This window comes from Prionailurus bengalensis, chromosome B4 (assembly GCF_016509475.1).
Source record: "Prionailurus bengalensis isolate Pbe53 chromosome B4, Fcat_Pben_1.1_paternal_pri, whole genome shotgun sequence".
NCBI lineage: Eukaryota > Metazoa > Chordata > Mammalia > Carnivora > Felidae > Prionailurus > Prionailurus bengalensis.
Window position 1 is genome coordinate 92,242,294 of NC_057358.1, and position 17,140 is coordinate 92,259,433.

Genomic DNA, 17,140 nt, shown 5'->3' on the forward strand with positions numbered 1-17,140 from the left:
CCTCTATGCTCAAATGTGTAAAGTACCTGCATACTTGTATTAGTCAGCTTAAGCTGCTATAAGAAAATACCATAGACTGGGGTGGCTTAAAACAACAGAAATGTATTTCCCACAATTCTGGAGGCTGGAAGTCCTAGATTAGGGTGTCAGCATGGTTGAGTACCAGTGAGAGCTCTCCCCCTGGCTTGTAGTTGACTGCCTTCTTTCTGACATGACCCAGAGAGAGAAAGAACTCTTGGTGTTTCTTCTTAAGGGCATTACTCTCATCATGAGGGCCCCATCCTTATGACCTCATCTAAACCAAAACACCTCCCAAAGGTCCTGTCTCCAAATACCATACCACTGGAAGCTGGCCCTTCAGCATCTGAACCTGTCACCCCTGTAAGGGTGGGGAGTGAATGAAACACACAGGTCAGTCCATAGGGATTCTATATATTCTTCTTGGGTATTCACATCACATTAGCATATGGAATGTCCTGAGATTTGTCTGGATTTAATAAAACTGTTTCCTAAACTTTTTTTTTAAACCAAAATGCTACCCGCCATAACACACACCCCCCAATAATATCTGCTTCTATTGACATCTTATGGAACTAGTATTTGGGACCAGTACATGGTTTGGGAAATGCTATGTTATAGCCCCCTTGTAATAATGGGGAGCCTCCTTGTAGTAATGGAAACTGATGTAAAGCCCTGAAGCATCTTTTGGAAAATTAACCTGAACTGAATAGCATTCCTCTCAAATCACTGGGAAATTGTACGGTACTTATTAAGGCTTCAATAGTCATAAAACAGAAAAAGAAAGTTTCATTCTTTGTCATATCACTCCAGTCCTATAATTTCCCTATAGAAGAGTCATTGTCATTTTAAACTTGTCTTTGTTGCCCTTCCACATTCTCAGATGTCTCTTTCCACACATTCCCTCCACATATGTATAAAATGAGACACTTCTATTTTCTTAGAAGCCCTTAGGTTGAAAATGTTAGGCATAAAATATCCCATTTTTAAAGAGACCCACCAAGCCATCCCTCTTAGAAGTGACTTTGTTACCATCATCCTAGCAACATCCTCTCAGTCCATAGAAGAGGGCTACCATGGGATAAGAGAACATTCTAAGAGAAATGTGGAAATCATCAGTTGACAGAAAGTGCTCGGTGCTGGGTCTTTCATCCCCTTCCCGTTCTAAAAAACCAACCAACCAACAAAATATCCCCACCACACAGAAGAAATGAGAATCTCTGAAGGAAGAGAAAGTTCTGGAGAGCTTTGAGGTCTGCCCAAGATGTGTTCTTAAGGGTAAAGGAAAGTATTTGACGGAGTGTATTTGAGAGCAGTGATGAAAAAAACCAAAACAATAAATAAATTTCATGTTGGTACCCCCCCAACTCCCCCTTGGGTGGTCGCCTACTGATTTGTGCCCTTTTGAGGAGAGCAGAAGAAAAATGGTGAGAAATGGCAGTACAGGAAGAGGTCTTGCGGTGCAGCAGCCTGAACCCCCTCCATAGTGGTGAGGATGCCTGAGTTTCAGCAGGCGAAGTAAGCAACTCCCTTCAAAATAAGATAGGCAGGAGCCTTCGTGAGGGACTCCATCTGTGAGTGCTATTTGCCACCTGGAGGACTAGGGAATGCTCAGATGTGTTAAGTCATGGAAGTGTGCAGAAGGAAGACCTCTGAAAGACACGTTAAAGAACTTACAACCTTGACCCTCATGAGCCAGTCGGTCTTTGGGTATCTGCGATCAACAGTCAAGAGAGAGGTAGAACTATAGGCATGTAAATAAAGAAAAATTTCCTCTTTCCCCTTATCTTCTCCCTTGTCATTCCCTTTAGCTGTAAGGGGTATAGAAGCAGGAAGTGGTGTCAGGATGGACATTGAACAAAACTAGACTGAACTTTGAAGACTTCAAAGGTAAAGTTCTGGGATCTGCCCAATATGTCATTAAGAGTCATGTAAAAGAATTAACAGCGTTTGTTTGAAAAACAAAACACAAAACATTTCATGCTTGTACCCCAACAACTTCATATGACTTCCTAAGTCAATTGTATTGTTTCCATTGCCTTCTCTTTACTGATATTTATCTTTTAATAGTTATTTACATTTTACCATATTTACCTTTCATCATATTTACATCTTAAAGGCAATTTCAGGATCCATTCCTTTAGACAAAATACAAAAAAAAAATTGTATGAAATTTAAGATTTGGTCAACATGAATGCCTCTCCCAAACGAAGGAAAATGTCTTCTTGCTCATCTTTGCATCCCCAGTATCTAGTACACTGCCTAGAACAGTGTAGTCACTCAATAAATGTTTGTGAATTAAGCCAACCTACTGGTTGATATTTGAAGAAGCTTCGAAGAGCTGAAGGACACCATTTTTCTTCTTTTCTTGTCTCACTTTTCCATCATGACCATTGACTAGAAAGACAACTCTTGGACGACAGCCTTGTCTAGGTTTATTTATTTCCTTTTGCACTTAAAATTAATTTAGCATTTACAGATCCTTAAAGGAAAGCATTTTCCCACTGTTTAATTACAAGCTATATTCAACAATACACAGATCAAATCTCTAAGAGGTCAAGAATACAAAATAGAATTAAGTATTTTTTGTGTGTGTGAAAAAGAAAGAGAGCGTGAGCAGGGGAAAGGGGGAGAGAGAGGGAGAGAGAGAGAGACAGAGAGAGAGAGAGAGAGAGAGAGAGAGAGAATCTTAAGAAGGCTCCATGCCTGGTGTGGAACCCAACACAGGGATCTATCTCATGATCATGAGCTCATGATCTGAGCTGAAATCAAGAGTCTAATGCTTAGCTGACTGAGGCACCCCCAAATTAAATACTTTTGAGTGTCTCTTATGAATTTGGCATGGGCTAAGTACTTGAAAGAAGCAGTAGTTGTTTAAAGTTGGTATACGCTCTTAAGAAACTTACGCTCTTGTTGGAGGCTAGAATATAAACACTATTATAGTGGTTCAAGATCCTAGAAAGAAACAGGGGAGATGAATAGCATTCCAGGTGGGGACAAGCGTTTTAGTACCGAGATTTGGAGCATAGGCTCTGAAACCACATTGCCTGGATTTTAATCCCAACTGTACCTTATTGGTGACCTTTAGCAAGTTACTTCAGCTGTTTGTGCCTCTCATACTTAAAATGTGGATTAAATGAATTTAGCACCTGACCTATAAGTAAGGGCTTATTTTTATAGTGATGATTGTACAAAAACTTGGAGTTGGGTCTTTGAGGGACTCCAAAAATTGATGGGAGCAATTCCTATATTAGAATAGTGGGAGAAAGTTCAGGAAAAAAAGGGTTAGGGACAGATGAAGGGGGCCACTGATTGCCAAAACATTTGGACTTCATTCAGTAGTAGAGAGCCACTGAACTTTTTAAATTGCTGAGTGGCACTCTAAAAACAATGTTTTAAAACACTCTAAACTGGCTACGCAGAATGGTTTGGGATAGGACAAGTAAACGACCGAGAGAATATACTACTAATAATAGCTGACTTTTATTAGATGCTTTCCACGACCTTTGTAATGCCAGAAATATTATTTACAAATATTATTACGTTCCAAGTACTGTGCTGAACAGTTTATATGGGATATCTGTTATAGACTGAACTGTGTGCCCCCCAAAATTCAAATGTTGAAGCCCTAACTTCCAGTGTGACTGTATTTGAAGACAGAACCGCTAAAGAGATCTCTGAGGTTAAATGAGGACACAATTACAACTGAATGAAGTTAAAAGGGAGGGACCCTAATGCAATAGGATTGGTGTCCTTAAAAGAAGAGAAGGAGATACTAGGGGTGTGGGTGCACACAGGAAAGACTACATGAGGACACAATGAGAAGGCCACCATCTGCAAGCTAAGCCCTTAGGATAAACTGACCTTGCTATTACCTTGGACTTGGATTTCTAGCCTCCAAAACTATGAGAAATCAAGTTCTTGTTGTTTGAGCCACCCAATCTATGGCATTTAGTTATGGCAACACTAGCTGGCTCAGACAATGGCTCCTTTTACTTTTTTTTTTAATGTTTTAACTTTATCTTAGAGAGAGAGAGAGAGAGAGAGCATGAGAAGGGGAGGGGCAGAGAGAGAGGGAGACACAGAATCTGAGGCAGGCTCCAGGCTCTGAGCTCTCGGCACAAAACCCCAACCGGGTCTCGAACCCACAAACCGTGAGATCATGACCTGAGCTGAAGATGGTCGCTTAACCTGCTGAGCCACCCTGACTCTTAAAACAGCCAGATTGGATAATACTGTACTCTGATGATTGTAGTGTTAGCCATAAAGAAACGAGGCTCAGAGACCTTAAAATGAATTGCCTAAGACAGCTAATAAGTGTCAGCAGAATTTATATCCAAGCTGTCTGGCAACAAATATCATAGTTCAGTTGGAAACTGAAAAATGAAAGGATTTAATACACAAATGGAGAAAACGTGAGTTGGTGTCTGACTAGATTCAGGCTAAAAAAAAAATGTTATCACCAGATGATTGAGATTTTAAGCCTTGGGGTCCACCCGAGGTAAATGACCAGCTTGTTTGTGTGTGATGTGCAAAGCATAGTTTGTATAAATATTGTGGAAAGGTTGTTCAGAAGGGAGTTAACTGTGGCTGAAACTCTTAGAGAATGATGGTTGACTTGGGTAAAATGAGTGAAAAGATACGGTGCTACTAGGGAGGAACACAGCATTAAAGCAAAAGGACATGTGGGGGTAAACGAGGGGAAAATTTAGGTATGAATTATGAGGCCAGATCACATTTCATCGGTTTTAACCGTTATTGATTATAACAGTGCCTGACTTTTAGAAAAGACAGCTACAGGAAAGAACAGTAGGGAAGCGTCAGATTTTATAGTTGGAAGGAAGGAGCTTTTTCTTTTTCTTAACAAGAGCAGTAAGAGAGACCATTTTTGTTGTCGCCTGACTGGGCTTTCCCATTCTTCTTTTAGAAAGGCCTGTCAGCTAGCTCCAATTCCAATTAAACAGATAAAAACGTGGGTACTAAAGCAAAAGATTTGGTATCTGATCTCCCACTGCTGTGTGTGTGTATGTGTGTGTCTGGAAACAATAAAATACACAACTGCAGGATTATTAAATCCGTAAGAGCTGACTACAGAGGATAGTCCTTTAGGTAATCTGAATAAAACGAGTAGGCCTGAATACAATCGTTGGTCGTTGACCTTCCTTGCTTTAGGGAGCTAGCTAGCTCTTTCATGCACTGAGGGAGCTAGCAGAGACTCCGCTGCCTTCAGAGGATGAGACTACCATCATTCTCAAGGATTAGCGCTAGGAAATCTCTATTACATCTCTGCCAAGAACACTAACTGATCCGCAATGCGCCTGCCCAAACCGCAGCAGCCAAGCTCTGCAGACACCCCACAACAGCAAAAAGAGCTGCAAGAGGAAATCCGAACCCGCGGCAGAAACCAAGGGCGCGGGGAGCTGAACGTTTTATCCACCACAACTGCCTCGCTAGACTACAAATCCCGGCATCCACTCCTCTCACGGAAGCCAATGAGGAAGCTACAAGTTCCTTCAGCCAATCACATCCTGACTCAGTGTAACAACCCCGACTGCATTCTGGGATTTGTGGTTTTCACGTGGCAACACTGTTCCCCCGTGGTGAAGGCGAAGTAGGCCACGCGTCCGATTCGAAATGAAAGCTCCTTTTAATAATTCTTATGTTGGTTGCCACGCTGCACCTTAATTATCAGTACTCTATGGCCTTATACTCCTTAAGAATCGTAAACCTTCCCCAGTACTGTCGTACAGAAAAAAAAAAAAATCAAGTTATTCTCAGATTACAGCATGCTCTTCCCCCTCACCCCCCCCCGTCCTTTAACCGTCGCTTTCAAGTCTCGCGAGAACAGCCCCTTTTGGTCGTTGTCATGCTTTCTGAAAGGCGGGTCACGCGAAGACTGACGGAGTCTTCAGCCAACAGGATTGCCTTTTAACTAGCGTCTCTACAGCGTGCGTGGGGAGACCTTCGTGAACCCTGACCTCAGCTCTCCGTGGCGTCCCGCGTTCGCTGCCCCCGCCCCTGGAGCGAAGGAGGCGGGTTTTGGCCTCTTGCCCTAGGGAGCGAGTGCGGAGAGAGTGGGAGCGAGACGGATCCGAGTAGAGGCGTCTAGCTCCCCGGAGAGGCCCTGCTGTATTCCTCGCTGCCCATGAGCTCGTTCTCCTGCGAGCAGCGCCGTCGTTAGGCCGGCCCCGAAGCCTCTGCTTCCTCCGGGACAGGCCCGCTCCTCGCCGAGGAGGAGGCAGCCTGTCGAGGCGCCTCCCTAGTCCGCGTCGGCGTCGCTCTGCGACCCTGGAAGCGGGAGCCGCCGCAAGCGAGAGGAGGAGCCCCAGCTACAGCGGCGCCGGCAGCGGGCAGCAGCACCAGCAACGCCAGCGGGCGGGATCGAGGCCGTCAACATGGCGAGCGCCTCGTACCACATTTCTAATTTGCTGGAAAAAATGACATCCAGCGACAAGGACTTCAGGTGAGGCCGAAATCCGACCCTGCGCCCACCTTGGGGTGCCCCATCCGCGGCCCTGGCCCTCACACAGGCCTTGCCCCACCCCTTTGGCCTTGGCGGGTCCCTCTGCCTTCCCGAGGTCTCCGGCCCACCACCCCGCTCCCGCAGGCTCCTGTGCGAGCCACCTTCCAGCCCCCTCCCCCCATTCTTTACTCTAGGCGGTTGCCCGCCGCTGGTCTGAGGCCCCTTCTGCGTCCCCAGACGCCGCCACTGCATTCCCTGCCCCCACCCCCAATCCCGAGACATGATTCTCGCGTCCCAGGTGGCGTGAAGGGGCAAAATCACCCGCCGTTGTGGGGAAGGGAGTTGCTCTAGGCTTGGGGACCGGGAGGCCGGGCCTACCGGCCCGCCCGCCTCAGGCACTAGGCCGCCCTGCTCGCTGGGGCTCTGGCTGCTGCCCACTCCGGGCCCCAGGTGCCGCCTCTTTTCCCGCAGCTGGGAGTGGGCCTAGGTGCATTCAGCTTCAGTGATGTGCTTGTTTTGGGGTGGCTGTTCCTGGATTGGGTTATAAACTTTTTCTTTGGACCATTCCTTTCGGGAAGGTGGGAAGAAGGGGGTGGGGTGGAGGGGAGCCAGGCTGGGGAAACTTGACTCGCAGGGTTTTCCCGCCAGCGTCTCTTGTCATTTTTCCTTGTCAGGTAAAAACTAAGCAGGAATTGGGGATTCCAGTCTCATTTCCTTATATCCAGAATTACTGCCAGAAAGGTGAATTCCTGAACCTTAAACAGAAGAGTAAAATGAGCAAATGGATCTTACTGATAGAAGTTTTCAAATACGAGGGTGGTGAATATGAAGCCTCATTTATTAGCAGTTCTGTTCCAGAAGACTTGTACAATCGTTTCCAAACCTTGTAGCATGCATATTGAAGAAATATTATATTTTCACGGGTTATCTTGGTTTCTCTCTCTCTCTCTCTCTTTTATTTTTATTTTTTGCATTACAGTAATTGTTGGATTTCTTCCTTCCTACCTCCTATCCTTACTTATCACAGAATAAATAAGCTCCTGGTCTAAAAACAAGCTTTATATTTCTTTGATACCTGTTTTGTTCTCTAAGGCTCGTCGATTGTGTTTTGTGTGCATTTTAAAGAAAAGAACAGATAGTCTTCTATTAAAATCGTGGCTGAAGTCAAAGTCTTAAGGCTATAAGTTATAAGTCTCCACAAGTTTTATGTAGATATGAACAGTACCCTTTAACACCTGAAAACCCATCCAGACCTTACCTGCCAGGAAGAAATTTCCCCATTTGTGAAAAGAGAACCATGAAAAATGTAATGATCACGTTCCTAATTAAATTGATGTGCTGGCGTATTCAGATGCCCAGTGAAATACAGTTCTGGTTCTGTGACTTCAAAGCCAGAAATGAATTTTTTAAAGTTTTGCTACCTAGGGAGTTAAGTTTTGCATTTGAAACTTTTTAAACCTGGTTTGCTAATACCGAAGATTTTAGTGTTGTGACTTTTTGGAAGAGACGAGTTTGTTTGGGGTAGTGTAGATCAAAATCAAGATTATTGGAGAAAATAAAAGGTGGTTTTTTTTTTTTTTTTGCTTTTTTTAGAGTTAGAATTCTGTTTACTTCCCTTTGGAGCTTTGCTTGCTCCCAGTGCAAGACACTGAAATTGAAATACATATTTGGGTGATATGTACACACACACATTTAAGTGTGTGTGTGTGTGTGTGTGTGTGTGTGTGTATTCATACTTACGGCTGTGTAGAGTGTGTGGTGAGATTTGCCCCCTTCCCATTTCTGTCAGTTTGGCTCATTCTGTAAAAGTACTCAATATCATTCTGATTGTATGCAATTTCATACTAGAGGTAGGTAGCACTTTCCTATAATGGCACTGTTTTGGTCAGCCAGTGAGACTTGTGTATGGGTAAAATGTTTGATATAAACAAATCAAGTCATGTGAATGTTGCATATGTGATTTTTGACTGAAGATACTTAAATTTCTTATAAAGATAATACATACATGCTTTCATGTTTTCTTTTTTAAATAAACTATATGAAAGAAATATTGCTCTGATGTTAAGTTATAGTCAGTGTTGAACTTGATAAGGATTATCTGCCAGTTTCAGCCAGAGTAAATCAAAACACTGCTTGGTGGATTATTTTTCTAAAAGTGTAATATTGATATATTTCTAATAGTTGGTGAACATTATAGAAAGATAAGTGTGGAAACCGTGACTTGAGCAATTTGGCATTAAGATTTTTTTAAAAAATTTTTTAATGTTTATTTTCGAGAGAGAAAGACACACACACACACACACAGAATGTGAGTGGGGGAGGGGCAGAGAGAGAGGGAGACACCGAATCTGAGGCAGGCTCCAGGCTCTGAGCTGTCATCACAGAGCCCGACGTGGGGCTCAAACTCACTGAGTGTGAGATCATGACCTGAGCTGAAGTCGGACGCTTAACCGACTGAGCCACCCAGGTGCCCCTTGACATTAAGATTTTTATTAACTCTGTTCTAAAGACATGTCTTATGTTAAAGCCATCTAGTTAACAGACAAGTCTTTGGAACTAAAGCACTGTGTATATTAAATTACAGATATTTAACAGATTGATTAAAATAGTGAGCACTTGAAGTCAAGTATTTTGAACATTTTTCTGTATAATTGCAGTACAGACATTTGAATGTATGTGTTCTATTTTAAAATTATGCCTTTAACTTCTCACTTGAAATTTATTTTGGTATAAATATCATACTTTGTTGCTACATGTTTTAAAATATCTACCAACAGAAAGATCTTGAGGACAAAGTTAAAAGTCTGGAATATCAAACATGTGCAAGGGCACTTAGCACTACTTGTGCTAAGGGCAGAAGAAAACAGTGCTATATCTAAAAAGAAAAAAAAGATTATTATTCTCATGGTGGAATCCATAGAGAATATGACCTGCTGGTCACAAATTATGGGTTCTAGTCATGGGTTCTAAGGAGTCTTTTCTGTGAACCATCTGTGAAATCTTGGGCAGGCTACTTTATTTGGGATTAAATTTTCACTTTGTACATGAGTGATTACAAAAGGTCCCTAATAGGCCTGAAATTTTAGGTCTCTGGATAACTACATAGTCCGTTCATGTAAAGAAATGGGTACAGGCTTCAAAATTTTCAGATGTCAGCATTTTTAAAGAATCATTTTGTAAGATTTAAATCATGGGTTCAATTGGGGGGCGTCTAACGTCTTTTTCTTTCGTGTTTTAGTATTCTGTATTCTTTGAAGGTGGTATCTTTTTTTTAATGTTTATTTTTGAGAGAGAGAGAGCGAGTGCACGAGCACGAGCTTGAGAGGGGAAGGGCCAGAGAGAGAGGGAGACACAGAATCCGAAGCAGGCTCCAGGCTCTGAGCTGTCAGCACAGAGCTCGATGCCGGGCTCGAACTCACAAACTGGGAGATCATGATCTGAGCCGAAGTTGGACGCTTAACCAACTGAGCCACCCAGGCATCCCTGAAGGTGGTATGTTAAGGTTTAGTGCCAGTAGTTAGGTAATTCTGTAGATAACAAAATGAAAACTTTAGTGTTCACGAATCATGTGAATGCTCCACTTATGAATATTAATGTTGAAAATTCAGTGAGTTGAGGTAACTAAAGTTTTGCTTTTATTTTCATATGTTTCACCACTAACTGAATTATGGTATTACGAGGAATCAAGAGCTAAAGAAAATTTACCATTATTTTATTTTTTTCTACATAATAGTTAACATTAATGCTTACTGTCGACTTCATACACTTGATCCTGATTATCTTTATTATGATACTAGTAAGGTGAATACTAACAGTCTCTCTTCCAGTTGAGGAATCTTAGATGTGGTGATATTAATTAAGTACTTGCCCAAGGTGGGTTAGACATTAGATCTGGGATTTCCAGACACCCCCAGAACATGAACTCTTAGCTACCATGTTATGTTACTTCTCCAGAATTTTGAGTAGGGTACATTTAAGACTAAGAACTTAAATTTCAGTTCCTTCTCAGGCTTATGGAATATTTTGTGCTAGAAGATGCTTTTAGTAACTCCCTGAGAAGGACTACAAAATGTTTAAGATCTAGTGCTTGCCCTCAGTAATACTCCATGCTTGTGGAATGGTTAAGACATTTTTATAAAAAGGTGAAGAACCCAGGGCAGTATGTAGTTATTAGGCTTAAGTGGCAGAGAAGATGAAAGCAAGGAGGTTGATGTTCATAGGGTGATCTGAGCTAGGCCTTGAAATTGTAGGTAGAGAAAATGAGTATAAGTATGAAAGCACACTGTACAAAACGCCATTGGGGGAGAGGGAGTAGGTAATTTTGACTGGAGCTGGGGGTCAGTATTGTGTAGGGAACTGATTGAGGGTGGGGACCTTGTTTCACTGAACTGAATCCTGTACTGTTTTGGCCTTGCGGGTTCTTAATAGGTGCTTGTTTTAGTTGAATTGGATTTTAATTCCAGAGTCGAGAGAAAAGCGTGTAAGGATTTTGGGAAATGTCTTCCAGAAACCACTGTAAAATCTCCCAATCTTTTTTTTTTTTTTAATATCATTTGATACAATTTAAAATAATTTTTTAGTGCGTTGCAGAATTTCCTAGCTTGATAATGGTTTATGTTACCAAATTTATTTATTTATGTGTTGTTTTGGACATTAGAAGGTATTTTCTCTTGGAAACTTTAAAATGCTAATTAATAAAAACCTCAGGTCTGGTATGGAATCATAGCCTTTCAGAGCTGGAAGGGACCGTAGAGGTCTTACAGCTGAAAGTACTACATGGGCATTTACAATAATGTAACAATAAATACTAGCTAAGTTCTCTGGACAACTTGTACTTGCAGAAAAGTAAGTTTAATCAGAAGAAATAGATTTGTAGAGGTTAAGAAGGTGATGTCTGGGCACTTTTTACGTACTTTGCTGGTTGATGGCAGTAAGCTACTGGATTTCACTTACGTGATTTTTCTTGATAAAGGTGTACTGCTAACGCTGATTATCAGCAATGATTAAGGCTCACCACTGAAAAATAGAAGAAAGACCTCATTGAGGAAACTGGGAAGAAGAAAGAGTACTAAAAATTAGTCTTATTTACATGAACAATACTAAGACTGTCCTAAATTCATGTTGTAAGGGAATAAATAAGAAAAAATGAGATAGTGGTAAGTTCTTTGAAAGATAATTGGTTCACTACATGATGCACTTGGCCGGTATTATTTAGCTTTCTTTTGGTAACAAGGGTAAAATTGTGTTTGTACATGAGGGGAGGGTTGTGAGAGCTGCTCATTGTGCAAAACAAGGTGTCTGTTTCTACCACTGTTTCTGCATCTCTACCTTGGATTTACTAGAGATGAATAACTCACTTCAAGGAACTTTCAGTTCAGTAGAATAAGCCAGGTGTTCCTAACTGTTTGCAGAGCCTGGCACGGTTCCTAATGATGGTACCCCCCAACTGCTTATTGAATAATGAATGAAATGGCACTGCCTGTAGGTTACATCCACCTAGGACTCCTGTAGAAGCCTGGAAGTTAACGTTCTAACTTCCCTGTCTCCCGTCTTAAGCCATTTTTATTCTTATTTTGTCCTGTTAGATTACCATCTACCGGATGGCCCAATTTGGAAAACCTTGATGTCACCCTTCTACCTTTCTCTGTCTCATTTAGTTCCCTGATGAGTATTTCTCAAATTAGTCTTCCCGTCTCAGGCCTCTTTTTAATCCAGTCTGTTGGTAACTCTTCCATTGGAGTTTTCTTTCCAAATGTCACAGCTGATCATTGCCTTCCCCACTAATTCCCATTGACTGCAAGACAAACTCTAAACTCCTTAGCTGTTGCCCACCTAAGATCACCGATGCTACTTTTCCCCAAATTTCTAACAAGCTCTATGTAACTAATTCAGTGGATATTTTCTTTGTTTATCTACTTGATAGACAAGGACTGTTTACCACTTGTTACTCCTTGAAATTCTCTTGTAGAGTCATCCCTGACACAGGTTGGGTTTATTACCATTACAGTGAGGGAGAACACACACTATGCGAAGTCTCAGTAAAAAGATGTTGGGTCCTATTCATTTGGGTAATTTTGGGAAGGGTCTGAGGAAGTGGAGTATTCACATTAGATTGGATTGTTGGAGAGTGGGGCAGTTCCGTCGTTGGACATCCTTATACACGGAGGGCAAGACTAAAGCAGAGGCAAAACTAATTGAAGAAGAAGCAGTCACTTAATGAGTTAGAAAGGGGATGTTCCGTATTTTGTGCTAAGTGAACTTGTCTGAGATGGATGTTCTATGAGGTTGTTTATGTACAGGAAAACAATATGTTTTAGCTGTAAGCATCAGATTGGTTTGAAATAACATTGAGATAGAGGTATAAGCCTCAGATCAGTTCCTGAAGTGCAGAGCTACAGTTTTTTTCCTTCTCAGTCCTCACTTTTGGCTGCAGGGCATTGATTTATGGTGTGCACACCTTCACTCTTGCCGAGATTTTGTTGATTAGGATTCTGAGGAATGGACATTCAGTGTAGTCTGTAGTTGAGCCAGGTTTCTTAATCCTTTCTCCTGTTGTAAGATGAGTGGTTGAACCATCCAATGTGGCAGTGGCTGTTAAATCACAGTAAGGCTCCTGAAGGGGTACATACCTGACTGTAACACCCAAGTCCTGTGGTTTTCCTCCTCCTCCTTTGTCCATTTTCTAACTCATCCCTTACCATCCCCATATCTAATCCATTTCAAAGACTTACTTTAACCTTTTAAATCTCAAATGATTGGTTCTTATTATTCTCAGTAGTTAGTACTATAAAGTTACTATGAATGTTGAATTAGTGATTCTAAGCCTTCTAGAAGTACAGTGGTAGGTTCCTGTGAGCCTCTAGTCACAACATTCTCATAGTTGGTTAGCTCATAACCTTGTTTTGTGTATTCCTGTTTAAAGACACCTTATTTAAACTACGTTGTTGATTCATTCACACATGCTCATGACCAGCAGCCCTAGCTTCATGCTTGAAAGAAGCGTATCTAATACATGTATTTTTTTCGGGAAGGTACATCACAGCCTTCTTGTAGTGTGGTAACACTAGACAGTACTTCACTATGCTTGGGGTTCATTTTAAACAGCAAAATTACTAACAGAAAGCACAAACATGTGGCAATACATAGAGAAGAGGATACTCTACAGTGTGTGAGCTGAAACAAGAATGCATTTACTCTGCTAATAATGAGGATCGATTGTATGTCCAATTTTCTTCCTCCATTGATTGTCATAACCCTGATTCTGGCTACCATCATTTCTCACTTAGACTGCTGCACGAACTCTCCTAACTGTTCTCCATTCAGTTTGGCTGAAGGAAGCTTGGTTCTCTCCAAACTCTTACCATAGTGTATGTAGCTGGAGGAATGTTTCTGAAATGCACATTTAATCATTTCCATAGTCTCCCCATCTCTACCTCAGATGCCTTTCAGTAGCTTCCCATTGCTTTTAAAATAAAGACTAAAATCCTAATAAGACCCCCAAATCTCTTTAACCTCCTGGTCCCTGCTTACTTGGCCATCTCCCTGCTCCCCGCCCCCCCAAAAAAATTTCCTGCTCATGCTTCAGGTCTCACTCTTCCCTGGTGCACAACCCCCAATGCAGTCTACATCAGGTTATTTTGTTATACCATTGAGTTCTCTTTGTGCCATATTCCTTTCCTTCCCTTCTTAGCATTTATCTCTGTTCATAATTACATATATAATTAACCCATATATGTAGTTTTTTTTTCTAATTAAAATGTCTCTATTTGTATTGTAAGCTTCAAGACCGCAGAACTATGTGCTTTTACCATCTCTTGTTTATACAGAGCCTAGCATAGTACTTGATACATAATAGGTTCTCACTACATAGTGAGCATGTAAGACCTTTCTTATCCTGACCTCAACCTACATTTCCGTCTTCTTCCTGTTAGGTTTCTTTCTATTTGTGTCCCAGCCATTCTTAACTGCTTCTTGGCCCTTCACTCATGAAGCGTTACATCCCTTAGCATTGCTGTTGGTGCTACCAACCCCACCCCACACTAACACAGACAAAAATGAAAATTTTAAATCCCAAACCAGCTTTCCCCATGCAAATTAACACTCAAAGGTGTTAATCCTTTGAGATCCAAACCAATAGTCTGTTCTTTGGTGGGATGATTGTCAAATGTCCTTGAGTATTTTTCAAAATCTGTAAGATTGGGATTTGTACATTTACCTGTCTGCCGTATTAGATGAAAAGGTTAAGAGGAAGGGACTGAGTCTATTTTATCATCTTCGTTCTTAGCACCATACCTAAAATAGTAAATGCTTAAGAGACATTTTACAAATTGTCTTTTGAATCTGCCATGGACAGATTTTAAGCTCGTCAAACAACTTTCTTATAAGATGATTTATAGTGCAAATTTTTATATCAAATTAACAGAAGGAAGAAATTCTTAGAACCTTCTGGTTTTGGGGTCACCATAAAAAGTAACTTTTGGTATAACTTAATACTATTTCAATCTGTTTTTCCTCATTTGTAAAAATACCTGTTGCTAATTTCACTGGTGCTTATTTCAACTTTAAAAAAAATGTTTAACCATTAATCATAGGTTTAAATTAAAAAATACTTCTATTAAAGTATAGTTGACATACAGTGTTATATTTCAGGTGTATGACATAACGATTCGACAGTTTTAATTTTGTACATTACACAGTCGTCACCATAAGTATAGTCACTATCTGTCATCATACTAAATTATTACAGTATTGACTATATTCCCTATGCTTTACTTTTCATCCCTGCCATTTATTTCATAACTAGAGTTTGTGCCTCTGAATCCCCTTTAATACCCTCTAGGTCCATATATGCTGTTGAAAATGACAAGATTTCATTCTTTTTTATGGCTGAGTAATATTCCATCATTCTTTATCAATCAGTGGACAGTTAGGTTGCTTCCATATCTTGGCTATTATAAATAATGGTGCAATGAAGATAGGGGTGCATATATCTTTTTTTTTTAATTTGTTTAATGTTCATTTATTTTTGAGAGAGACAGAGAGAGAGGGAGACACAGAATCTGAAGCAGGCTCCAGGCTCTGAGCTGTCAGCACAGAGCCCGACACAGGGCTCGAACTCACAGAGTCTGAGATCATGACCTGAGCTGAAGTCAAACGCTCAGCCAACTGAGCTACCCAGGTGCTCCGTGTATATATCTTTTTGAATTAGTGCTTTTGTTTTTGGGGGGCAGATACCCATCAGTGGAATTGCTGCGTCCTATGGTATTTCTATTTTCAATTTTTTGAGGAACCTCCATACTGTTTTTCCTAGCGACTGTACCAGTTTGCGTCTTAACCATCAGGGCATGAGGGTTCCCTTTTTTCCACATCCTTGCCAATACTTGTTATTTCTTGTATTTTTGATATTGGCCAATCTGACTGGTGTGAGGTGATACCTTGTGGTTTTGGATTAATCATAGGTTTTTGAAAATGAGTAGACTCCTCTGAGGTCAGGAGCCAAGGTTTATTTACTTTTTGTCCTTTGCTCATAGTCCAGCCTTTGTAGCATAATAGGCAGTGAATAAATAAGTGGTAAATAAAGGAAAGAACCTGTGTACCAGTAGACTCCCTTCAGAACCATAAAACAACTTTTTGCCTTTAGATTTTTTGCTTTTTTACCTAAGTTGAAGATTGCCATATTCTTTTCAACCAGATAATAAGCGTTTCAGGGGTCTTTAGAGCTCCTAACTACTAACTACTGACGTTTTATTTCATGGATTTTATGTAAGTTGAATGGCTAAGATGTTAAATGGCTTAAGGTGTGTAAAGTGCCTGCATTAGTGTGCTGCTCATTTCTGTTTTTTATTTTCTAGAATATCGTGTGGTTTTAATTTCATTTGTCATCATATAAAATGGAGAGGAGCTTCCAATTAGAACTGTGTTCATTTAAAAAGTGTGTGCTTACTTTACCTTGTGTAATGCCAATTTGAACACAGACTTTTCTTTATAAGCTGTTTTATAAAACTTGGTAAGAATTGTGCTTGCATTATAGTTTAAAACTTTGTCAAATCAGCATTAAGTGAATGAACATACTAACTCCTTAAATTCCTAAATAAGTTGTTTTGCTAGTCCTTATCCCATAGTTTATTGCCTATATTGCCAGACTATCTGTGTAGTTATTTATCGTTTCAGCTCCAATAGTTGTGTTTTTTAATTGATCTAAACATGGATTTGACATTTCTGTACGTAACATAAAATAACTACACTTTTCCTCAAACTGGATCTGGTTCAAATACAGGAGAAAAGCATTAAGTAATTGTTATTTAAATAAGGTTATTTCAATAAGTAGAGAAGAACCAAGAACTATGGGAAAAATTCATTTGGCCCTTAAACAGATTTGAGAGGCTTTATTTCAATGTGATTATATATTACTACGAGAAATTACTTTGAAGACCGTTGTTTGGTGAGGTATATGAGGAAAAAATCTGAATATCTGTTTACCTTATTTTTGTCTCCTGTTAACCCTTTACTTTAAAGCTGAGATTAGACAGTTGATCAATCTGGGTTTTTTGTCAGACTTTTCAGTATTAAACTTGTCTGTGGAAGTGGTTTTTGAGGGGTCTGGATGTCAGATGGAATGATGTTCTAGAATCACCTCTTTATCATTTTGAAAATACACCT

At 40.6% G+C, this 17,140-nt stretch overlaps 1 protein-coding gene across 1 annotated transcript in view; it reads left to right on the top strand.

Annotated features, from left to right (window-relative positions):
- The first annotated feature begins 5,933 nt into the window (after positions 1-5,933).
- CAND1 (cullin associated and neddylation dissociated 1) overlaps positions 5,934-17,140 on the top strand; it is a 42,576-nt gene continuing 31,369 nt past the window's right edge. Inside the window, exon 1 of the mRNA XM_043564816.1 lies at positions 5,934-6,481. Within this exon, the coding sequence (XP_043420751.1) occupies positions 6,414-6,481 (68 nt within the window). The 5' untranslated portion in view covers positions 5,934-6,413. The remainder of the gene's footprint in view (positions 6,482-17,140) is intronic.